The following is a 25722-nucleotide window of genomic DNA, read 5'->3' as shown; positions in this document are numbered from 1 at the left end:
ATGTAGTTCCTGCCCTGTGAGTTGTTGGGGGTTTTTTTTTCACTCTTAATTTGTTAAGTACCTGTGGAAGGAGAAGTTGTTCCTGCTTTTATTACAGGAATATCTTCCTGACCTCATTCAAAATTAAAACTATTGAGGAAAAAGCGAATTTCTTCTCCAAGTTAAATACTCTTGTGAACATAGCTGTAAAATCTTAAAATGCTGCAGAAATCTGTTTTATCTGCTTGAAAAGATGAGGAAAAATGGATAAAGCTGCAAGGTGTTAACTAGAAAGTGGGTACAAGTTACTTCTATCAGATAGTTGCTGGAGTAGTAAAAAGTAACAGACTGGAAGTGGCAGAAATACGAGATAGCAGTAGTTAAGAAGCTAGCAAAAAGAACAGAAAATAAACTGGGTTGTAGAAGTCTTGGCTGTGTTAGGAAAGAAGTGTGTGACAAAAGTACTTGGTCTGCAGGAGACAAGAAAAATATTTTGGCAGTATCTTGTAAGGAGATCTGAAGACAGATGTTTCTTAGCATTAGTCTGGGTCTTCTTTATAAGGAGAAACTATTTCCCAGTGTCTGCAACAGAGTTTTTACAATTGCAACTTCTTAGTAAGTTTTATTGCTTCAAATGTTTCAAACCCATAGATAATGATCTCTTGGCTTCTCTGATTTGAATCCAAGGCTTGTTCCCTTTTTTTTTTTTTTCCTTTTCTTTTCTTTCCCCGAGTTTACTCTGTGTGATGATACCTCCTGTGTTGTTTAAGGACAGCGGCCTGTGGATGATTTACCTCAGCAGAGTGCCGGGAGCTGTGAAGAAGGGATGAGAGGAATACGGTAGTAACGCGTTGGCGCGATGGCCCTGTTTCCCTCGGCAGGGTCCAGCTGCCTCCTGGGAAACCCCAGAGCTACTCTCAGTTTCTGGGTACCCAGCCAGGCTCCTGTTGTGTTTTTCTTCTAGGGACCAAACTTGTTACCTTGGTCCCTTGGGGCTTGGCACGTGGGAGGATAAAGCCGCCGTCCGGCCGCGTTTTAGAGGTCCTGGGAGAGATTGTCCGGAAGCCCAGGGCCTCTTCCCAATGCAGGCGGCCCCTGCCCTCCCCCGGGCACCTGCACCTTCTCGGCCATCGGGGAAGTTCATCGCGTTCCCCGCTGGCGCTTCCAGGGGCGCTGCTCCCGGTTCCTTTTCTCCCGCCTCCGTCCGGCCCGGGAGCGCTGCTCCGGGCGCCCTCTGCTCCCCGCGGCGACCGCTCGGAGAGACCCCCGCGCCCGCTGCTCCTGACCCGGCTTCCCGGGCTGCTCTCCTGCCCACAGAACCCCGAGTTTCGCACTCGGGTTGCGGGGGGTATTCCCTCCTCCTCCCCTGAAGAAGCCTCTCTGGAGGCAGTGGCCTGGCCGTCCCGTGCCGTCCCGCTAGACACGTCCCGGCGGCAGCTCCCGTCCACCGGCCCCTGCCGCCTCCTCCTCCTCCTCCTCCTCCCGCCCCGCTCCGCGCAGCCGCCGCCCGCCGGGGCGGAGGGTCCCGGGGGGAGGGTCCCGGCGCCTGACGGTGCCCCGAGGCGGGGCGATGATGCGAGGCCGCCGCCTCCGCGCTGCCTGCGGCCGAGGGGGGAGCAGTGGGACGAGGCGCGGGGTTGCTGCTGCCGCCGCCGCCTCCGGAGCAGCGAGAGCCGCCTGCGGAGCGCGGGGTGCCCGGCCCGGGCCGTCCGGTGAGCGCCGCCGGGTAGTGGGCGGGGGGCGGCAGGGATGGAGCCGGTGGCTGGGGAGGAGGAGGTGGGGAAGGCAGCGGAGCCGTGGCTGCTTCTTTGTGGCAGGAAAGTTTCGGTGCGGCTCGGCGCGGCCGCCCCGCTGCCTGCGTGCCTGCCCGAGGAGGAGGAGGAGGAGGAGGAGACCCGCTCCCCGTGCGGGGCCCCGCCTGCCCCGGGCCACTCCGGCGGGGGGGGTGTTCTCCCACATCTCTCTCCTTGTCACCGGCCTCCTGGCCCCTGGCAGTGCCATCTTTGGGGCCCGGGCCTCTCGGGAGCTGCGGCGGGGACGGGGAGCCGGGCGCGGGATTTTTGGGGAGTTTTCCATCCTGGGTGCGATCCCGGCGGAGCGGGGGAGCGATGCTGAGCCGGTGCCGCCGCGGTGGGCTGCGGGACAGGAGGGGCGGCGGGCGGGGGTCCTGCTCCGGGGGGACGCCGCGCGGGATGAAACTCTGGGAAAGCAGCCGTCGGTGAATCGGAACTGGAGCGGGGGGGGAGGCCGGGGAAGGGACACCCGGACCCCGGTGCGCACCCCAGGGGTGTCCGTGGGGACGGCATCGCCCGGCGCTGCTGCTCGGGACCCTTTATGTAACGCAGCCCCGCGCTGAGCCGTGCGGGAGCACGCCTGGATCGCTCCCCTCCGCAGGCAGCGTGCTCGCCTCCGCTCCCGCGCCCGGGATGCGGCACCCGCCGGGTCCGGGTCCGGGTCCGGGCCGGCGGCTGTGGCTGCTGGAAGGAAGCGTCCTTGGCTCCGGATGGCAGGGAGGGAAAGCGGTGGGGGAAAAGATCCCGTGTTCTCCCTGCGTGCCCCCGCGTCTTGCAGGGGGGTCTCCCCAGCAAAACTTGGTACAGATGGCGGCGTGCCCAGCACAGCGAGATTCGGAGGCATTTAACAACCATTGTAAGAAGGACTAATCGGACGCAGACTTTGAATGTCCAGATCGTGCCTTCATTTTCCACTTTTTTGTTCATTGAGGGTGCTGGGTTTTGTAGTTCATAAAACAGAAAAACACTTCTAGATACCAAAAGAAAGCAATCCAGTGCTCCATTAGCATTCTTTCTCTCTTAGGAGAACAATACAGGCTCACTGTAAGCTTGCCCAAACATGGGCTGCCTTTTATTATATATTGGTACAGTGCCTGGTGCAATAGGTCCTCTTTTAGCCGGGCTCACATGCAAAGCGCAAGTAAAAACTGAGTGGCACGCTGCTAATCGTGGCAAATACCACCTGCCGACAGGCTGGGTTTTCACAAAGGGAGAAAGGTGGAATGCTTTGAACAAACCCGGTTCCTGTCTGTTTGATGTAGCAGATGCTTGTCGTCTCAGGTTGACCTCAGACACTTGCTTGGCTTTTGAAAGTTCCGTTGTTCAAAGTGTCTGGTACTTTTTTTTTTTTTAATGGTGGTGTCTGTATATTTTTAAAAAATAAGTTAACAACTTTGTGATTGGGTTGATCTAAGAGTCCATGTGAAAATAGCTGCCTGTCTGCCTTAAAGGTGATGGGGCAACTTACCTTGTTGTAAGTGGTTGCTGTGTGGCCTTGGCCCTACAGACCTGTGTGTACCTTAGCCTGAGGAGATACTACACAAAACCCATCTTCTTGCTTTGGGCATTTACAAAATTAAGTCTCCTTTGGTAGGTTTTCTCATCTGAGGCAGTTTTTATCATAGGATGTCATATTTGATGCTGGAAACTTGAGATTGCTCACCTCAATTTTATTGCAGTTTTAATCCAAAGGTGTAATAGCAGAAAGATTTGTACAAACAAGTTAGCTGGAGGAGGAGGGGTTGGGTTTGCTGTTAAGTACCCCAGCTTGCATTTCTTAAAAATATTCATATTTATTTTAAGAATTGAAAGGGAGGAATGGAATGGAATTTAACTTGTGTTCCAACAGCCTTTTCAGTCGCTGGTTCTTGTTTCAGTGCTGGTTGAAGTACTTGTGAAAATTGCTCACCTGCAGGAAACATGAGGTCACAGTACATCGCAGCGCCCACAGTCACTGTCCTTCTGTTCCTGCTGTGGATCCCATCCTCAACAGGCTGCAACAAGGCTCTGTGTGCCAGCGACGTCAGCAAATGCCTGATACAGGTACGAGTCCTGCGTCCTCCATCTGCTTTCCAGTGTGCAGAAAACAGCCCTGAAACCGCCTCCTGAAAAGATACAAATAACTGGCATTTTATGTTAAGTAGTGTCTCTGTAAAGAGGTTGGTTTGATCTCCTACCCATATAAGTGCAGATTTACAACCATTTTATAGACAGAGAATACCAAGGGCATATTTATATGGGCATGCTTTTTGGTTTTTTTTAATTGAAACTTTTTCAGGCCAAGGATTATGTCTGTCTGAGATGTTGCCCTTAACTTTCAATTTGTCCAGTTCCTTAAGTCTCAAGCAGAGGGCCAGGGGTTGACACCTGATGCTCTCCATAGCATCATGCTTGTACAGTGAATTAAAAGATGCCTAAAAACCAAACCAAATACATATGAGCTGAACTGGTAGGCAATGGATTTTAAATCCAGGTGCCACTTTTGACTCACTGCATATCTGTACAGTAAATGAAACAAAGTGAGAGCAGGTTGCTCTTCTTAGGGCAGGAGTTAAGAGATATTGTGTGCAGCAGAACAAAAGGGCCTTTTCTAGCAAAACTACAAGCAGTTCTGGTAGCTACCAAGTATTTTTTTAGTCATGGTAAACAGAGCATGCTTCTTGACTCCAGACTGAGAAAGGAGGTTTCATGTGGTCAGCTGCAGCTTTTTTAAAAGCAACTGTTTCCTACTGCCTCTTTGTAGATTGGAAAGGCAATAACAGAGCACCAACGTCATATGGCAGTAAGATGTGAGTGTGCTTACTGTAAATGCATGGTCACAGCCTGAAAAGAGATGCAGAAGTGGCCTCAAGCATTTCCATGTTTACTTCATTTTGCTGGCTTCTGTCTAAAATTTGTCTGGGTTACAAATAAAACACTTGCCAGATTCACAAATCCATCCTGTGGAATGAAGACTGACTGTAGGCTGAACCATCTTCTTTCTGGGTTCTGCACTGCCTTTGCTTTAAAAGTAAAAAAAAAAAGAAATTGCTGCTTCTTCCAGCCCCACCACAATCTGTGGAGTTGTTAAATAGGAGAGCAAGAACGAGGCCTCTGATTTTTACCTTTTCAAACAGAACTCCGGTGGTTTTGCTGGCATGTTGGACACTGTGCACTGTGACAAACTGATGCACTTATAAGCCCCTTCTCTTGCATTTTTAAAAATCTGCTCCAGGATTGTAACTTGTAAGAAGTAACATGCTAATTGTGGTGTTGGATGTACATGGCACTTACATAGTAAATCCAGTGGTACAGATTTGTTGATTCAGGGGAAAGTTATTGGTCCAGGTGCTGGATTTCAGTCCTGGAAGCTGTTGATCTGCTGCTTGTTTCTCTGTAAGCAAAGGGGACAACAGGGAAGATGTGTCTCCTTTTCTGGTGCCACTGATGGAGTCCACCATCTGTGAAAGAACAGATATCTCCTTCTTGAGAAATCATCTCTTATCGAGTCAAGCTTGAGACAGCAAGCATTTACACTTTATTTTTATGAGCTAGTCTGAATAGAGCACAGCCCAGGAGGGGTGGAGTTAATGCTACCAGAGTCCTTACTCAGCTGGCAATAAATGGCTGAGGTTCAGCAGTGCATGGAAATGGCTCATACAACTGTGCTTTCCTTGGATTATGTTGGCATCTCTGTAGCAACACAGCCCTGTGCATACAGAGAAACCACTGAGCTGCTTTACTTGTGGTAAGTGTGTTCTCGCTTACTTTGTACAGGTGATGTGGAGTCCCTTTTTAAAGCATTTCCCTAAAATCCAAATCAAATGCAATTCTCTGAGACCCTAAAGTGGCCTAGGCCATGTGAGTTGTGTGCAGTTGCAAGGGAATTAAACTGTTTGCTTTTACCATCTGGCTGCTGTCTTCCTGCACACAGGCCTGACTTACCAGTCAGTATTCATTCTTTATAGAAGAACAGATCAGGTCAGACTAGTCTGATTGTGGACAGGAAGATATCCTAAAGCTTTGACTTGAAGCAATTGTCATCTTTCTTCTTGGCTTTTTCCTTTGTTTTAAAGTGCTTCCTTTGTTTCTTCAGTGCTGTTGTGGCAGAAGTGCTGCACTGGCATATGAAATGCATGTTCTTTCCTGGATAGATATGCAAGTAGCGTATATCCATGCACTTTTTTCCCCCCTCTAAACTCTCTGGAGGAATCTGAACTTAAAAATAAAATACCATGCTGAGGGAGGTTGCTTGACTATTGCATGACGTTTTTCCCTCACCGACTTTTATCGCTGTTCAAGTTCAGCAGAATCCCTATCTTGAAACCCAGATAATGTCACTCAGAGAACTCAGGGACAACTGGAGGAGCAAACAGATTGTGAGTGTTTGTCATCTGCATCTGTGTGCAGAAAGGGAGGGTGCCTGTCCTGGAGACAGAGGGACAGGAGACTTGCTCTCTCAAAAAGCATACAGTTAACATAAATATTTTTGCCAACATGGCTGGAAGTCAGTACAGTCATTACTGCCACTCCTTAGGAGCTCCTCTGCTTAAGGGTGGTCCCTACATAAATATTTATTTTGTTAGATCCAGAACAGTGCATGAGATCAACAACTCCCATGGATGCAGTTTTCCCTTTGCATCCTGGGCTCTAGCTTTATTGGTGCTCCTCTTTTTCCCTAAGCAAAACCCTGGAAGAAAATAGCTTGAGGCATCTCTCTGCATAAGCTCAGCCCTCGCTAAGAAACTTTGTGGCTTCCTGTAGCTGTTGAGAGAGCTGTGGGTAAGACTTGGGAGTGTAGAGAGTGAGTCCACAAAATTGGTTTGGCCCTTCAAGGCTCTGGCTGTAGCTCCTTCCCATGTCCCTGGGACTGGGGACCGGAGTCCACGAGCCACCGCTGCCGCGCATTCCAGGTGGAGCCCTGGGTGCACAGGGAGCGTGTGTGGAGTGTTTATTGAGCACATCTGCTGCTGGCTTGGCCCGTGGGTTGTTTTGATGTTTCCATGTGTGGAGGAGATGAAAAGGCCCTCACTGGGCGGGGGGGAGGGCATATTGTGTCCTTGCAACATGGAGGAAATCCTTGAAGGCAGAAACCTCGAGATGAGACGTTCCCACAATTGTTCACAGCAAAAGGTTCCAGGTTGGCTCTTGAGGTGCAGAGTTCCTGGCAGGAGTCAGGCTCAGGTGGAATGTCAGTGTTGGGCTGGAAGCTGAGCTTCGCTGCCTCATCTGCAACAGTGCTTTAAACTGTTGTTGTGCATAGGAAACAAATGGTGTTATAATTCAGGCATGGTTTTATGATCTTTCTAAAGAGAGTTGTTTTGTGGAGAAAACAGGATTTTCTCTCTGAACTCTACGGACCTGCAGCCACCTCAGCTGATGTGGTATCGTTCCAATTAAAATCTCTTTTCATCTGTCTTTTTTGCCTCCTGTTAATCCTGTGTACAAACTTGTCAGCCTGAAAGAATTTCCAAGACATTTTAGCCCTGTGGTATGAAATAAATGCCACTCCTTAACTTCAGGGCTTCAGCATCTAAAAATTGCTTCCAGTGTGTGTTGTAGCTGCAGTACATAACCCGGTTGGGTTAACAAAACAGTTCTGGTTGGTTCACTTCCAGGAGATTTTCTGTTATTAAACTGTTCTAGGGAAAAAAGCTCTTTTTCACTCCCCCTTCCAGTTTGCAGAGAGGTTTCCAATGCCTTCAGGTCCTGCTTCTCCCTGCACCAAGAAAATAGTCTCTGGAATTTCAAGAAAGCTTCGGAAAAAACTCAGATGTCAAACATTTTCTAAAAATTTTTGTTTGCTCTGTGGAGCAGGAATATCTTTATTGTACAAACATGCCTACTTCCTACTTAATACTGTATTTTTAAACTGTGAGGCTTATTTCTTGCCTAGCAAAATACATTCTCCAATGCACCTTCAGTAGTTCAGCTTGGGAAGTTGCCAAGTTGACTGATGAGTAATATTTTCTTCCACTGACTCTTCACCACCCCCAGCTATCAACAAGGAATGTTCCTTATTCTGCCTTGCTTTCACCCACGTCTCATGTAAGCGTTCTTTTAAAAAGATGTATCCTGTACCGGTATCCAGTGTGGATGAGTCAGGCAGGAGGACTCAAAAACTGGGTAAGGAAACCATGGATGTGCAAACAGATATATGGAAAAACATACAGTTATTGCCCCAAAGTGGCAGAACACTAACTAATCAGGTCGTTCTTTCTTCCTTCCTCTCCCTCCAACTTTAAAATAAAGAAATAATAATAAAAAACAAACAAACAAAAAACCCCTTAAATATTGCACAGCTCATGAGCCCTTCCTGTAGAAACAAACTTGTTACAATACTGGTAGGTGTAATGGTGCTGGCCCCAAGTCAGTGCTTACACACGTAGATGCTAAGCAGAATTTTTTGTTAACAGGTTGCAAGTGCAGAATTTAAGGTTACATTTAATTCTCTGTGAGAACTGTTCCATAAAACCAAAACAACTTTAGTTTAGTGAACTTTCTGGCTTCTATTCATGCATTACATTTAATAGTTTAGTGAGAATTGCCTCCTCCCACATGCTGGCCTGTTGGTGTCTTTAAAATGTAAAAGTTGTTTGCCCGGTTTAACTGTTGAAGAATAAGTTGGATGTTTTTAATGCTGAACTCGTGGTTATTTTTAAAGTTGTTCTATTCAGGCTTTTTATTCTAAAAGCTGACAAAATATGTTTATCAAATGGTAAGATAAATATTTTAGAAGTGCATCATTAACTCACGTAAGTCATCTGTCTAAGTTTGTGGTGTCTCCTGTGGTGGAAAAATGTACATATTTTGTTAATCAGCCTGTTTTCATCTTTTACTTGGAAACAGCACAGTTTGTGTGGAAACAGTGATAGGTGCCATTCATAAATTTTTAGGAGGAAAAAGTAATAAATCTTACCAGTTTTCCACTCTGCAAATAAAAATTCAATACTTGCAGAAATGAGTGTGAAGCAGCAGTTCACTCTTCATCAGTCAATGAGGCAAACAGGTCACAATAAACTCTACAGGTGACAGCATTTCTCAGCATTATCTAGCACAACCAATAGCTGCTGAATTTTGTTTCTTTGCTGGATACAAGATGACTTGTGATCTGGGATGAAGTGAATGCAAAAATAAGGAATCAGTGGATTTATACTGCGTTGTAGCCTGTCTGCAGTACATTCTAGGGCTTGTGCAGGCCTGGGAGCCCTGCAGCTCCATTTGCTGTGCTCTGGGGGCCTTTCCCAATACAGACTTTGCTCTGGCCTCCCTCTCTGAAGGGCTGTCCCTGGTCCTCTGTGTGCCCACCTGAGTTGGTGCGAGCGAGGGGTGGCCACTGTGCAGCCCAACAGGCTGTGGGTATTTGCAGTGGCCAGTTTTGCAGAGTAAAGAGAGAACAGGAGTCATACACGATCAGGTGCAAGACTGCACCTTGCTGTGCCTTGCAAATGTGTTCCTGACATCTGCCATAAAAATGCCTCTTTCTCCCCTACCTTGTGCTTCTTAACCATAGCAAGCAAGGAATTATTTTAAAAGTGGGATTTTGCCCAATTTGAGCTTCTCCCAAGGTTCTTCAGAAAGGAACCCCACTTGGAAAATGACATTGGTGCCTGCCACCATTGTAAGGAGAGGTGCCCCTGGCCCAGCTGGGGTGGAACCATGGGTGGAGACTCCAGGATAGGAGAATTTCAAACCAAACCACCTTCCTGCCCTTCTCTCCTGTCCACGAGCACCTCCTGCAGTGTGTCCCTCCTCTGCCTCTGGATAATGGGATCATAGAGTGGGGATGGCCATAATCTCCTCCCGGGCCTGGTGTGTAACAGATTTGCCGATGGCTCTTCCAGTAAAGCCGGGGTGGAACGATCCCGTGGTCAGTGTTTCCAGTAACAGGATTTGTTTTCTCCCCAGTTGTGTGTAATGTGATAGTTAGACAGACGTCATCAAAGCCAAATCCTTACACAGGACAACCAAAGGGACTTCTTGGCCGGTCTGCGTTGTGCGCTATGATGTAATTCAAGGCTGTGAATTATTGTCATGCAGCCACAGTCTTTTGGCCAAACTGGAGTTACTAGTATGGATTTGAGTTAGAGGGAAGGAGACCGCCTAGTTTTTAGATTTTCTTCATCCCTGTCGACTTTTTCCATGCTTTGAGTCCACAGTGTGTGTCTCCAGCAGGACTGCTAAACCAGAGACTTTGGGTTTAGGTAGTATGAAGAGAAATATTTGTCTTTATGTTTCCACGCCTTTTCCATCTTTCTAGGTTATTAATGGTTAAAGAAAAGTACTTGTGTAGGTAATTTCACTTTCTAGAGGCTCTAGAAGTCTCATAGGTATCCCAAGGTGTCAGTTTGGAGGGACAAAGCATGTTGTTTTCATAATAGCAAAAATGAATCATCTAGACCTGGGGTGGGTGGGAAGGGGGGAAAATTTGGTCACTAGTGTTGCAAACAGAGAGCAATGTGTAACAAGTGTTTGGAGATGCAGAAAGTCCTGTGGTCAGATGACTTAAATGGGTAAGTTCCTCTTAGGATCCAGGGATAGGTGTGATGGTAGACATCATGCATGTCTTGAGTGGGCATATGTGGCTTACAGTAGCTTTCTTTTTTAGTTAAATTATAATGTACGGTCACTATTTATATATAAAGAAGCATTGGTCTCCCGGTTTCCAGTTGTGGTGGGAAAACATTCAAAGAACTTGTAGATTTAGGCATGCACATGCACAGAAGTGCACACACCTTTCCCATGAATAGGATTTTTGTCTTTTAAATGCTTGCTTCAGATTTCTCCTTAGAATTTCACCTTTAAGGAAAAAAAAAAGCAAACTTGCAAAAGATCCTTTTGTAAACTTGGATCAGTTTTTGGCTGGAGTTGTTTCACTGTTTACTTGCTGTATTAGTGTACTAAGCTTTTTTAATGCCCTAATTTGAGTTGTGGCTTGAGGAAAAATCACTCTGCTGTGTAGTTATTTTACATCTGGGATTGCTGCAGTGTAATGAGTGTCTGTTGATTCCAGGAGCTGTGTCAGTGCCGCCCTGGGGAAGGGAACTGTTCCTGCTGTAAGGAGTGTATGCTCTGCCTGGGCACACTTTGGGATGAGTGCTGTGACTGTGTTGGTAAGTTTGCACTTTTGGGGGGAATTCCTGCTTTTTTTTACATTGCTTTCTCCTGCCACATGTTGAGGTCACAGTCTTAAAATAGGAGTAAAACACTGGGACAGAATCTGTGCTTTAAGCGCCTTACAGCTGGTTGTGTGGCTGTGGAATAAATTGCTGTGGAGACCCAAACATCTGAGGGCTGTGTCTGCTCTCTGGAGCTGGGGGTGGCAGTAGCCCAGGTATTGCTTGTTAAATGTCATCATAGCTGATTATTAATTTTGTCTCTCAAACATAAAGCTCCTGTTTGAATTGTCATCTTGAGGTAACTCCCCAGTGCCTGTTTTGTGGGGTTGGATGCTGTGTTTCTGTTTCTGTGTTTCTGGAGATTTCTTACTGTAAAGGGTGCATTGACAGGTACAGCACTGGGACACCTTTAGGACTGAGTTGGGGCTGCTAGTAAATATACATGGCCTAGTGTTTCCACTGCTCTTTTACTTACAAAAAGAGCTCTTTGAGAAGGGTGAGAAAGAAGCAGATATGGTTTTACTGTGGGACTAGATGACATTGCTGCTGACAGGTGGTGTTCAGAGTGCCCAGATCTTTGCAAGTGAGTGCTGTCTCAGCTCAAGAAGGTTGTATTCTAGTTCTGTTTCTTGTTTTATATGTAACAAAAGCTTCATCTCCCTGTGGCTGCTGTAAGTCTCCCTGTGCCACCATCCAAAATCCTGGCTTCCATGAAAGGGATGCATCTTGAGTGTTGTACCTGCTCTCAGCTTTTCTAAGTCAGTTTTTTTCTGAATTCATAAAGGTGATTAGTGTCAAAATGCCCACTTTCAGTGCAGGTTATTTCCCTGGTTTAGAACCTGGTGTAGAAAGCAAAGCATAGTGTACTGATCTCTAGGGAGAAGAAGGACCTACCTCTTGGGATTGTGAAGTCCACACATGAGCTTCTTTTCATGAATCTGCAGGTGACTCACTGTTCTGCTGCTCTTTCCCATAGTGTTTTCCTGGAGAGGAATTAACAAGGTTTCAGGTTCAGTTTCCCAGTATTGAGTAAACTAAAGCTTCTCCTGATGGTTCTTTGGGTGCCTCAGGACTTTTTGGATTCTATGGCACAGTCCTATTCTTCTTCTCTTCAGTGTAGGATCATCCTTGCTGCAGCCTTATTCAAATGAGGAAACAGGAATACATGCCATACCTGACTCCCTAGACACAGTTCTTTGCTGATACCTGAGCTGGTATTTTAAGTTTCTTTATGAGCTGATCATGTCTAATGTAAAAGCAGATAGATTGTTGTGTCTTAAAGGTCATGTCCTTGAGGGCAGGAATTGCCTCCTATCTTCCACCACTAACTGTACTAGTGCTCATGTTTTGTGTCTGTTCTCTCCCTTCTCTGACAGGGAAAAACATGCTGGAGGAGGGAGAACAGCAACAAGTCCCCCGTTCCCTTTGAGTTAAGCTCTTCTAGTCCCTTGTGTAAAGGTTTATCTGCTTCCATCATTTTAATAGCCCATTTCTGCATCTTCTCATCCATTCCAAAGCAGTAGTGTAGACATGTTTGATCCTTACAGGTTGCTCATAAGTTAAACACCTTAATTTTCTTTTTAACCAATGCTGCTATTTTATAATATTTACTATATAAAAATATTATTATAATTCATATGCCTTTAAAAGCAGTAAGAGTGAAGGATCTTTGTGGATGAGCATTTACCCATTAAACTATAAGCAATGATTTTTTTGGTACCATCTTAAGGTAATATTTTCATACTGCATTGGTACGCACACAAACTTGTATACGTTCTGCAGGATTTTGGTAAACAATCTTGATGTTTTGGGGTTTTTTTTCCCTTGTGTGTCCTTTTTATCAGTGAAATTTATTTTCTGAATCCTACCTGACAGAGGTCTGGTCTGACAGGTCTAGAAAGGTCCACTAGTTTCTGTTTCACAACATTAATACAACTACATCAACTAAAGCATACATCCCTTGATGTATCTGTACAAAACTCTTACCTGGTTTGATATCTTCCTAACTGATTTTCATGTGGTTATCCTCTATTGCAATTGTATGGTTAATATAGTGCTTGTTAAAGCATTGTTAATATTAGTGCTTATTAAAGGGTGGTAAGGAAGTGATAGAAATTTTTTATTAAAGCAGTGAGTCTAGAAAGGTCTGCAAAGAACAAACCTACTTGAGAGGAGCAGGAAAACAATCATGTACAGTAGGGTGTTTGTGTAAGTGGAATTATATTTTATTATGACCGGATGTTTTTTGGAAAAGAGGCTTTTTTTTTTTCTACTCTGTTTGGCTCACCTTTTTATAGAGCAGACTCCTGTTAGCAAATGCTGGTAATGCTAACCACTTGCTTAAGATTTGCTGGATCTCATGCTAATCACCATGGACAAACTTCCCTCTGCTTTGTTCACCGTGGTAATCCATCTACTTAGGTTGAGAAGATTATGGGCTTGATAAGGCTCTAGTTAAACACAATTATTTGTGAAGCCAGAGCCCTAGTGGATCTGTGGAGCAGGAGATACTTCTCTGGTTGTATGAGGCAGGTAGACTTTGAACATTCATGTCTCATAAGACTTTAATACTTCAGGAATTGGTGTACTTTGCAGCTGTAGCTGTCTAAACCTGTGTCTGTGAAACTACCCAAAATTATATTCAGATGCACATGGGGAAAATGGATTTGCCTGTCTCTTGACAGGTGACTTCTAACAGTGTTTTATCACTCCTGAGTTTAAAATACCTATGCAGATACAAATTTTCTTTTTAATCTTGCAAGTTTCCACAGATTGGATTTAAATTGAAATACCCTTTGGTTTAATTGCTAGTAATAAATATTAGTGTTTAAATGGTTAACAAAAAACTGGAACCAGCATTGCATATCACAAAAACATTTTGTAGGAATTGGCAAAGTGAAAAAAAATTACAAGGTTTCAAAAAAGATACTGCAGAAGATGTTGAAAAAGAAGGAAGAGGTAACCTAGAAATGAGTATTTTGCCTGTTGTGGCCCCTCCAGCTAAGTAGCAAAATGAGGTTCATCTTGGCTATCTCTACACAAGTGAAGTAATTCAGACTCATGCTCTGTCCTGATAGTGATCTTTGTATCTCTGGCAGATGACTAAAAAGATCTAGTGCACTGCTGCAGCAGCAGAGATGGAATACTTGAATTGTGATCAAAAGTTTCATGTACCTCAGACTTATCAAGATACTCCCTTTCTTCAATCCTAACCTTGCATGCCAGGTTTATGCTCCTATCGATTATACTGTGCTTTGTATAATCTCTTCTCCCAGGGAAAACAAACCTTCCACAGAACCCTCCATTTTCAAAGCTGTAACACTGACAGGGAAGCAAAGTGCTATTTAGATTTTTCTTTCCACAAGTCACAGGTGTGTTTTGTAGAAGTCTGAACAATCCAAAACCTGCTGTTATGGAAAACTTATCCTGCTCTATTTGATAGCACTTCTGCTATTGGGCTGAGAGTGGGATAGATACAAAAGAGTTCTGTTCTGTTCAGCAAAAAAAAGAAGTAATTTTAATTCTCCAAATATTCCTACCTGTTTCAAGAAGAGCTTGGGGAGTTCTGTGTAATTTACTGTTTGTTTCCTCTGCAGGTATGTGCAATCCTCGCAATTACAGTGACACACCTCCGACATCCAAGAGCACTGTCGAGGAGTTGCATGAACCAATTCCTTCCCTTTTCCGGGCACTGACAGAAGGGGATACTCAGCTGAACTGGAATATTGTTTCCTTCCCTGTGGCAGAAGAACTGTCACACCATGAGAACCTCGTCTCCTTTTTAGAAACAGTGAACCAGCCACAGCATCAGAACATCTCTGTTCCAAACAACAATGTCCACACACCTTACTCCAGTGACAAAGGTAATGAGTGTAGTGTCTAAATCCCTAGCATCTCCTCTTTTCTCTTCCAGGAGCCTTCTCAGTGCATGTCCTGTATTCTCTATGCTCGCTTCTTCTTTTCCCATAAGAATTTGTGCCTAATTTTGAGCATGACATAACAGAAGGAGTGAGGCAAAGGTGTTGAGGAATGTGGAAGATGGTGTTAAAATGACTGATGTTCTTAGGAGACACTGAACCACGTGAGTTTATCTCTATAATTACTCCTGTGGCATGAGGCAGTTTGTTCATGTTGTTTCATGTGCACTGGCACGGAGTGTTCTCTGACCTAGAAGCAGTTATCTGTAGCTTAGGAGACAGGACAGACCAGAACCTGAATCCAAATTACACATAGGTGCAGAAGTAGGCAACTGAAACATGGCTTAAGAGGACTGAGGGAACCATGTGCCATAAGCTCTTGTATCTGGAACAGTTGTTTATTTATTTCATCTGAGCTGGTGTAACTTCAAATCTTTAGAGGGATGTTTTGTATGAAATCCAGGATTAATAGTAAACCTAAGCGAGATTAGAAGGATTGATGAAGGAAGGATATGTGGCAGACTGTCTTCAAAACAAGTAACTTGGTGATAGGGGTTCAACTTGCAGATTCATTCCTCCTATTTCATAATAATTTTTTTATATTCTTTCCTTCAGTTTAGAGGACAGACTTCAGGATACTGTTTGCTGTGGTTGGGTGGGGGAAAGATGAGAAGTTTGAGTTAGTGTTGACAGTGGTATAAAAAAAACACTGTTTCTTGGTTTCCATACTAAACCTGAAACACTTTTCCCTGCAAATCATTACGTCAGGCTTTAAAGAATCTCATAAACAGTTCATAGTGGAATTGCTGCTTAATAGGGGAAAAAGAGCATCTGATTTATTAGTGCAATTAATGCTTTGCTTCCTTCCCAACGTACACTTTAAATATTCGTAACCCCATATGTTGCTGTTGTGATGGCCCTTTTATCTTATCAATAAAAGATACCCTAATTGATGGACATGCTGCTTTTCCATACCAGTGTGAACCAATGACCTAGTTGTGTTTCTGAGTGGGACTGCTGCTGATTAAATGGAACCATAATGGCAACTTTTCTAATTTCCTTTGGCTAAGGCACATTAGAAAAATAAATTAATTCCAGAACTAGGAAACCAGATGGGCAGAAAGCATCTCATTCATATGTCTTTGATGTTATTAAAATGCTTGCTTGCCATTATGAGAATAATGTACAAAGTCATGTAAAATGGAAAGCCACGAAAAGCCCTGTGAACAAAGACTATAGTACTTACAATTATAAATTAAACTCAGGGGAAAAAATTATGTTTAGTAAAGCCTCGAATATATCCCACTGTACTTAGGTACTGAAATCCAGATGGCTGTTCCCTGACAGTCCTTTACTACTGTACCAACAGGATGGGCTAATGATAGTTTTGGATTAAACTTAGAATTTGAATTGCATCTCAAGGGTGTGGAGCAGTTTTGAGTTCAACAACACAGACAAATACATAACACAACATTTTTTCTTAGTCAAAAGTCCCCTTCATTTCTTTTACTAGGAACATATTAGAGATTAGGCTGAGAGAGCTCTTACTGGAATGATGACAGTCCAAAAACAACAGTTATATTTGGAAATAGTTACCAAATGCCACTGGCTTTCAGGCCTCAGCAGACACTTAAAGCAGAAATAAATGTCAGCCTGTTCTTGTAATCATTTGCTATGCCTTCTCCATCTTAGTGACCAGTGAAGAACTGGAAAAGATAGAAGGTTACTTTCCACATCCTATTCCTATACTTTTAAGTATCTAAATACACAAGCCTGCTGAAGAGTCTCTTTTCTTGGTCACAGTGTAAATAACTTTGTAGTGCTCTGCTTTCTCAAAAGTCATATTAAATTTTGCTTATAAAAACATTGATGATTTCAGCATTGAGAACAGAGGAGGTGGAAAGAAAAATTAGCATCTGGCCTTGGTCAGCTGATGTTTATTTTGGTGGAAGAAGAACAGCTGGACATCCAAGAGTGCTGGATATTGTGTGAGCCATGGGGTAGCATTGTTTTCAATACTGTTTTGCTGAATTCATTGGAAAAACCATAATCAAAAGGTGGAGGGGCAGGCAGTAGGTCAGGACTGAAGAACCTTGTGAGCATGGGCACAGTGAGGCAGCTGAGGGAGTTTCTGGAGCCTGATGGCTTCTGCCCATAAAGAGTTCAGTCACACAATGGGTCACTGCTTTAACAAGCTGGCAAGTGTTAGAGCCACTGAAAGAGAGGGAGGGTTTGTGAAGGTGTATGTGTCTGCTCAGTGGCAGTAAACACAAGCTTAGCCTGCAGTGGGAGAAACAGACCAAGTCTTTACCCTTTCCTTCACCCCAGAAATGCTGCTAGGCTTGAAGGCAGGTCTTGCAAATGGACATACCCTTAAGATGACTTGCTAAGCCGTTGTGTTTGAGGCTGTGACAATCAGGGATCTGAAAGAATATTCCTATGAGCAGGAACACAGAGGCTTTATGTTTCCTTTACAATGCTGTGCCTCCTCCATTTTGTGGTTCTTCTGTGGCTCTTTGCATGCTTCCCTCCAACATGGTGTGCTGGCAGCAGCTGATGGCATGGCCTGTTAAGCGACAGGGGCTAATGAGAGGTAGATTTTGTAGGGGGACAGTGGTCTCTGTGCTGTCTTCTGGAATACATTCCAAAATTTGGAAAGGCTTACAATACAAATTGTACAACAGCTTACATATACCCCTTGTCACATAGTGTAACCCAGCTCTGATTTCAGCTTTCCTGCGCGCTCTCGCAGGGATCGCCATTAAGCTGGCCCAGGGTGCCAGACTTGCTTGATGCAGTTCTGGGTGAGTGCCAGGAAAAGCAGCACCAGCCACGGGAACCACGAGCTTTGTGCCTGAGTGGCGTGGAGCCACCACCAGGGAGGGTGGCTGTGGATCTGGGAGGAGGTGGGGTGCGGTGGGATATAAAGCATTCCTTTCTCGCCCCAGCCTACTCTGAAGCCAGCCACCAGACCTTGAACTTCCCCGTTATTTTCCTAATGAGTGTCTTCCCTTTCCTCCTGTGAACTGACTTGTAATGTTTTAGCTGCCAAAGTCATGCATGCGCTGCTGGAGCTGCTGTAGTTCTTTGTATCAGTTGTTTCTGGCACTTGAGCCTCTACTTCAGAGAGGATTGTGATGGTTACTAATCTGGAGCTGCATTTGTACTTCATTCTCTTTGCTGTACTTCTAGCTGATACCCTCAGAGCTCTGAACTGTGAGTTCAGAGATTTAAATAAGCTTAGTTGTTTCAGATGATGACAGGATGTTGGCGAGAGGGAGAGGAGAACTAGATAATTTTTTGGCAATTAATAAAACAAAATCTGTGCTGTTGTTAAGGGTTTCTGATTTACACTGCTTGGTGACACAGGGCATGGTGTCTGGTCTGCAATTCTGCTCCCCTCCAGTGCAACAGGGAGAGGAGAGCTAGAATTCCAGTGAAGAGACACCTGCTTCTGTAGGTAGTCTAGGAAGATTTTTTTTTTTTAAAGTTTCTTTTTATAAATTGATTGACATAAAATTGACTTGTCCAAAAGTAGTAGATTATGTAAATGGATTGTGCATAAGCAGTTGCAGGTTAATCTTGTTCTTGTTTTTCCTTCACTACTGCTCTAGACTAGTGTTTCTCCTAGTGGAAGGTGCATCCCTGCCAACAGAAGGGGGGTTGGAGCTAGATGATCTTTAAGGTCCCTTCCAACCCAGGCTGTTCTATGATAAAATGGTATGACTGCTGGATGGACAGTTATCTTTTTAAAGAACTTTTAGAGCTACCAATAAAATGGCCAGCAGACAGCTGAAGTTACACAGCACATATAACTGCAAAGATCCCATACAGCAAGTTATCATTAACTGGAAAGGTTCTCTGAGTTGCTAAATTTTTCTATATTACACCCATACAGATAGTTTTATGGCAAAGCCTGGTAGTTTCTTCTGTTCACTTTTAATTTAGACTTGATTATTGTTTCTCCTACACAACCTTCACTGAGTATGAAGTGTGAGGGGGGAAAAGGTGAGAAATTAATGTTCTGGGAAAAAAAGTTTACTGCTGCATCCTTCTCCCTCCCTGCATCTGCAGTCTGTCATCCTTAGGGTGTGAAAATTGGCAAAATGCAAATGAGAAAGCTGTTGCTGCACTAAGTAATATTGTTTTTATCTACACTGAGGGAGCCAAGTGATGACTTGGTAATTAGCTCTGTGAAAGAGTTTAAGTACTCTCCCAGGTCCCAGCTGAGCCTGTAGGTTATGTATTTTTTTCCCCTGTGTAACTCTCTTTTTGCAGTCTATAGAGCAGGATTTAGTGCTTGAGGGGAGGAACTCCTGCTTTCAGTAATTCAGCCTCCACATGAGCACAGAGGCGTTGCTGAGGAGGGGACCAGGAGTGCCCTGTGACAAACAAAGTGCACCCTGGACAATCTGACTTGTTCAGACCTGGCAAGTCATTCAGTGAGCAAGACATCAGAAACAATTTGATAACATATGCATGGAGCACATCCTCCAGATGCTTACAAGAGGTGCTTGGGACCAGATGGATCTACTGCTGGCTCTGGCCTGCCACATGCAGTCTGCTCTCTCCCCTTTGCAGCATTTTTGTGCTTGTCCTCAAGAACCTAATCCCCTTGACTTGTGTGCAGGTGGAAATGAACTTTCTTTTCTACTCTCCAGTCAGTCAAGATTAATGTCCTTGGCTGTCACTGCCACCATAATAAGGTTGAATTTTGGCTTTGGTCCTGGGAGAGTGATTCAGGAGACCAGTCTGCAGTCTCTCAGGAGCTGACTGATGCCACCTAGTTTTGCCAGTCATAGGCTGGGTGCTGCTGCTCCTCTGGCCTCCGTTATCCAGAGATATGTCTCCCTGTTCAGTGTCATCGATCTTTACATCCTAGAAATCACAGGCTCTCCCTCCCCAGGAAGTTTATTTCATTTCTGCAGGCATTAGCTGATAGGCTTCAGCAGGACTTGTGAAGCAGTGCTAACAGTGCTGAGGCTGTCAGAGATGAGGTTAACATGAAGGTGAGCACAGATGTCTCCTTATGCAGAAGGGACTGGACATTCTCTGGTGTGAAGACAGTCTGTAAGTGCTGGGAGCAGTTAGCACACCTCAGAGTGTGCACAGCTTTCCTGATAACTTCCCTGACCTACCCTAGGCTTCCCTTTCTGTGTTGCAAGTTGGAGTGCCATGATCAACAGATAGTGAGCACTTCTGGCAACCCCTTGGATGGTTGCTTCCTCTGAAGAGCTGCTTCACTCCAATCTGGAGATAGCCATGAATCATTTTGCCTTCTCCTAGATTAGCCAGGATTGCCTGTTTCAAGGGAGAGGCTCTGTTCCTCCAGCTGACACCTTCTAAGACTATGGAATTTCTGATGTACATGCCTTGCAGACACCAGATACAATGCAACAGGCAATAGGGATCTTGGGTAGGAGAGGCAGGCCCAGATCAAACTTAATGTAGTAACACTTCAGTAGAAAACTACTAAAAAGGAATCAAAGGACTGAATAGAGATTAAGCAAAAGGATATAAAGAGTATGAGTAATGTACAACAGAGGCTTCTGTAAGGTTCTTGTGCTTGAACCCCAGCACTGACTTGGATCACTGATGGGAATGAGAATACTGTCTGGAGACTTGCTCCTACTTTCTCATCCCTACCCTTCCACTAAAAACTTCCTGTGAGGAGCAGAGGGAACAGATACCTGGAGCTATCTGGGACTTCTAGGAATGGATGGTGTGTGCTTCTTCTTGGGACTATGGCAATCTGAACTTTTTGTCACTGGTGATGAAATGCTGCCAAGTCCTTGTGCATTCCCCACAGAAGTTGGAGTTCTGTCTGGCCTCTGCCTTCTTGCCTTTGAGGCTGTGGTGGCTGCACCTCCCTACTACTTTTCAGCTTTGGCTGTGCACTTTAGGTGTACACCTATCACTCTGCACATGGTACCATACTTCTGTTCAGCTCTTTCCTCTTCCTCTCTGTGAATCAAACATCCTTATTGAAACTGTAGACATGTTGGTTGCTTTCAGGTAGAGATTTTGTTCTCTGAGAACTCTATTCCTCTGGTTGCTTTGCCTCAGGATATATTATAAGGGCTTATAGAAATAGAAGTGCCAAGAATGGGAGAGGACTTACACAGCCACAGTGGACTTTGTTGATATTTCCAGCAGTACTTCAGGTACTGCAAGATTTTTTTTGACAACTGCAGCACAGCTTTTCTTGGAGCAGAAACTGCTTCAGCCCTGGGCCTGCCTCTCCTACCCAAGATCCCTATTGCCTGTTGTATCTGGTGTCTGCAAGGCATTTACATCAGTTTGGAGCCTGACCAAGGCAGTGAATACTCTGTTGCTGTCAGTGGGCTGGCAGCACATCCTCTGACCTTCTTGCAGCTGTTTTGGTAGTAGCATAATAATTTGACAGTGATCAAAATCAGTAATTAAAAAAAACCAAACCAAACCCACTGTCTTGATTTACTATTTAAGTTTGTATTACTTTTTTCTAATCCACATTGGAATGTAAATCAGTGGGTTTCTCCCAGGTGCACCAAGAGTAGTAATAGGCTAGAAGGCCCTTTGACATCTCCTGCTCACAAGTTGTTCTGATCTGCTTGAGGGAGACATTCCTGTTTGCAGACAGCTGTCAGTTGTGCTTTCCCCAAAGTCTGCCAAGTTATGCTCTGGGTAAATGTTATGTAATTGTGGTCCTTTGGAGGATGAACAAAGTTTTATGGTATAATCACCTGGTCAGTACAGAAGAAAGGTGGTGGAATCTGCCGGCTTGGAGAATTGGAAGTGGACTGTGGTATTTTCTGAGGACCCCTGTCATTGAAGGAAATGATGAATCTCCATGCTCTTGGAAGGCTAATTTATTATTTTATGATGCTATATTATATTAAAGAATACTAAACTAAACTATACTAAAGAATAGAGAAAAGATACAGACAGAAGGCTAGAAAGATACTAATGAAAACTGATGACTCCTTCCAGAGTCCCAACACAGCCTGACCGTGATTGGCCATTAAAGCAAAACAATTCACATGAAAACAATGAAACAATCAATCACCTGTTGGATAAACAATCTCCAAACCACATTCCAAAGCAGCAAAACACAGGAGAAGCAAATGAGATCATATTGTTTTCCTTTTTCTCTGAGGCTTCTCAGATTCCCAAGGAGAAGAATCCTGGGCAAAGGGATTTTTCAGAAAATATGACGGTGACAGTGGACTGAGGGGGGAATGGTTTTATTTATAGTTGTGGCGAATGCCTTAGCTCCATTTTGATGTTGCAGCACCAAACTTCATGACATTTCAAGTAATTGCATGGGTGTTAGAAGCACTAAGTCAACATTTAGGCAGAAGGGGTTTCTTAAGATTAGTATTAAAGCTGGTGGTGTTGCTAAAAAAAAGAAAGAAAAAAGTGTGCAGTTTCATGCTGATGAAAAAAGGATTATTTAGGTCTGTGATTTAATCTGGCTAAAGATCATTGTGGAGTTTGGGGCAGGGGCGGGGGGAAAGAAACGTTTACAACCACATAATGGTTTTTGATGGTTTTTTAAAATAACTTCTCTAAACCTGAAGTTTTTTGTGGTAGCATATTACCTTCAGAGGACTCATTCCTGCTTGTAATTTTGGCATAACTCATCCTTATGCTCTCATAACTGGGGGACAGAACTTAAAAACATTCTTGCCTGTGAATATGGAAGTAAATTAATCCAGCAGGAGATCAGACAGCAGGTTGAGTTGTAGATGCTGAAAATATGAAGTTGATAGATTTTACCTTGTCTCTCTGCCTTGCCTCTCTGCTTTTACTGTCACTTTTTTCCTTATGCCTCATAGTCCTGTCGGTTTGCAATCATACTTCTACAGCTGCTCATTTAACTAATTCCTAACTAACCTTTAAAAACACCTTTTAAACCAAACTTTTTTTCCCTTCTTGGTTTAGAACACATGTGTACTGTGGTGTACTTTGATGACTGCATGTCAATACATCAGTGCAAGATCTCTTGCGAGTCCATGGGAGCTTCCAAATACCGATGGTTTCACAACGCCTGCTGTGAGTGCATTGGGCCAGAATGCATCGACTATGGCAGTAAAACTGTCAAATGTATGAACTGCATGTTCTGAAGCAGGAAAATTGTAATATAGCAATACTGAGGCCAAAGTAATCTGTCTCGGTTAAAGAGACTGGGATTGCAAATACTGCATTTTGGTGGAGTGCCTGCTGGTTGCAATTAAATGTACCTGGTGGAAAAGAGGATGTATAAAATCAGAGAACTGTTTTCTTTTTTTCTTTTTTTTTTTTTTTTTTAATTCATATAAGCGAGGCTAACTAGTAGATGTTTAAACACTATGTTTTAAACTTGTTTTTCTCTGTTTCTGCTCAAATGGTACAGTCATGCTCATCATTATTGTTCTGATTGTTTTCCTTTGATTTGAAAGTACTGTCTATACTGGTTTTCAGAACATAGTACTCTGTCTTGTAGTTTAGAGTAGGGAAACTTTTAGAATACGGTGATGAGATTTCCATTATCTAAATTCAACAAATAAATAAATGGCTGCTAGGTTGGAGGGAGGGTGGATGTTGTTTAGGGGCTTGGTTTTTGGGATTTGGTTTCTGGTTTTGTTTTTTAACTTTATTACCTTCCAGTTTTTAAGGTTAGCTTTTATTGTGGAAGTGACGTTTGGAGAAAAATTAAAATTCATGCTTTCTCTTCAAGTTCAAAGAATGGGCTGCTATGGATAAAATCCTAACTTCTTAGAAGGGCTGCCCAGCAAAACACCATATATGGGATACTTTTCCTCCAAGTTTGATTTGCCCTGCTCTCTTTTCACTGGGGCCATGATGCATAATTTATGTGTTACACAAATTAATCTTTTCAGTCTTCTCTTAGATCCCAAAATAAAGCTGGTAAGTGCTATTGCATTTCCCACCTGTTGCACTGTTCTCTAGGGCTGTTACACCCTGAACATTTAGTCCAGTAAAGGAAACATGAAAGCTATGATGGATTTAATGACTAAAGGAATAAAGAATGAAATGACAGGAACAAGCAAGTAGTACAGGTCTACCAGCTGAGCATCTGGCAGCAAGCATGTTCCCATTTAGTAATTTCCTGCGAATATTTACTCCAAAACATTTTTATTAATATTAAATTTCTTCGTTTTTTCCCCATAAATTTTTGTCACTGAAGAAGGGAATATGTGTCTGCAAAGGCAAAGTTAAAGTGCTCTGAGTTTAGAACATTGTGCATTTTTCTAAGTAAGAGTTTTTATATGTTGACAGTTACATAGCAGTTACTATGACCGATTTAAGGTGTCCACTGATAATGGTACTAAGTACAAGAATAAAGTGTATGAGTAGTTAATGATCAGCTTTTTGTATTTATAATAATGTAGGTTTTAACTCCTTCAATTTTTTATGCATATATACATATGCAAACACAAAAAGGAACTATTCACTATTCATTTTTCTCTCATTAACCACAGCTAGAGGGATTAAACTGTTTTCTAGTTACACCTGTCTATCTGTACCATGTACACATGAAAGCAGTCATATTACATTTATTTTGTTGAAAAATTTTCCTGAATGTTTTTTCAATGTTTTTCTCATGATACAGTTCTTTCAATAAGATGGAATAATAATAATAATAATAATGATAATAATAAAAGAAAAATCTACTCTCATTAAATAATATTACTTTCTTCAGTGTCTTTTTCAGCTATAAAGATGTACTTGAAAGATGAATGTTATTGTTTTGAACTAGTGGATTATGGAATGTCTTCATACTTTAAACTTACACTTAAGTGATAAAAGATCATAGACAAAAATAGAAAAACTTAGCTTATAATGGAGGAGTTGTTCTTCCTATATTTTACAATTCATGTTATATTTTTTTTCTGCTAGAATTTCTTAAAATTATTGGAGAGGAAGAATATGTCGAGAGTAGCTGTGACTGTAGCTGGAGGGTGCATCCATGTTCCTGACCGAGACAGGAGACGCGTAGCAATCAAGCAAGCAGGAGGTCATTAGCATGCTTCAGATTTTTGCAGTCTTAAATTATTGGAAAGATGAGGGTAGCTCAGAATCTTCTTGGGGGAGGAAGAGGGCTGATGTTTCTGGTCAGGCATCTGCAGCCCCATGGATCTGTGACACTGTCTCCATTTACATCCTCAGAATTTCACTGTGAGGTCAAATCAAGTGGGGGCAGGAGGAATGGGAGAGCAACCTAACAGGAGTCCCAGGAAATACTGGGGGGAATGGCATAAAAATGTAAACACAGTTGTCTGTTGTGGCCTGAGAGAAGGTAGTGCACACCTTCTGGGGCTTGCCTTACTTTTTGTAATTCCTGATGCTGTCTAGAATTTGCTGAAAGTGTTGTGTGTACACAAATGTCATGCAACAACACCCAGTGTATTTTATGATGATGAGTGTTTTAAGAGGTATTTTAATAAAAAGACATTACTGGTTCTTGTGTGCTCTTTCTCAAGAGTTTGTCAGGGAAACATTACCAGGAAGCATATTACAAGTTACTGATCTAGATGGATAGAATAATACCAAGAATTAGCTCTCCAGCAGATTTTTCCATACCTAAAAGTGTTGCTTTGAAGTATTTTTCATAATACATGTACATAAATGATGAATACTCAGAATGTTCTTTCTGAAAAACCTAACCATTTTAGAAAGTTGTTTATTTAGTCTTATTAATTTTGCAGGAAAAAATCACCATTTATTTTGGGGTCTCTTATTTCACCCTATGTCTGGATAACCAGCAAACCATCACCTTCATAAGAACATGTTTTTAAAGCTTCTTTTAGTTAGGAATGTTCTCCAAGTAAAGCATTGGCCACTTTTATCACTGTCCTTTGGGACAGAATTTTAAATCACTGAACATAAAGGGAAGCAAAGAGGGAATTCATATAGTAAGAAATTATACAAATCCCTGGTGTGTTGGGG

The 25722-nt window shown here is 43.3% G+C and overlaps 1 protein-coding gene across 4 annotated transcripts; it reads left to right on the top strand.

The window, feature by feature from the left end:
* The first annotated feature begins 1564 nt into the window (after positions 1-1564).
* On the top strand, positions 1565-25236 carry TWSG1 (twisted gastrulation BMP signaling modulator 1). 4 transcript variants are annotated; one of them, XM_066561659.1, is made up of 5 exons: positions 1565-1691; positions 3650-3815; positions 10765-10864; positions 14467-14733; positions 22714-25236. In XM_066561659.1, exons 2-5 carry the CDS (start codon positions 3693-3695, stop codon positions 22893-22895), a joined length of 672 nt encoding a protein of 223 aa, XP_066417756.1. In that variant the 5' UTR covers positions 1565-1691; positions 3650-3692; the 3' UTR covers positions 22896-25236. The 4 variants fall into 4 exon arrangements, with proteins under 4 accessions (XP_066417756.1, XP_066417779.1, XP_066417764.1 ...); XM_066561682.1 differs by having other exon boundaries at positions 1589-1691; positions 3688-3815; XM_066561667.1 differs by having other exon boundaries at positions 1589-1691; positions 3631-3815.
* The last annotated feature ends 486 nt before the right edge of the window (positions 25237-25722 follow it).

The sequence above is a fragment of the Molothrus aeneus genome, chromosome 1 (assembly GCF_037042795.1).
Source record: "Molothrus aeneus isolate 106 chromosome 1, BPBGC_Maene_1.0, whole genome shotgun sequence".
Taxonomy (NCBI): domain Eukaryota; kingdom Metazoa; phylum Chordata; class Aves; order Passeriformes; family Icteridae; genus Molothrus; species Molothrus aeneus.
Note: the sequence above shows the minus strand (reverse complement) of the source record. Positions and strands in the feature narration are given on the sequence as shown.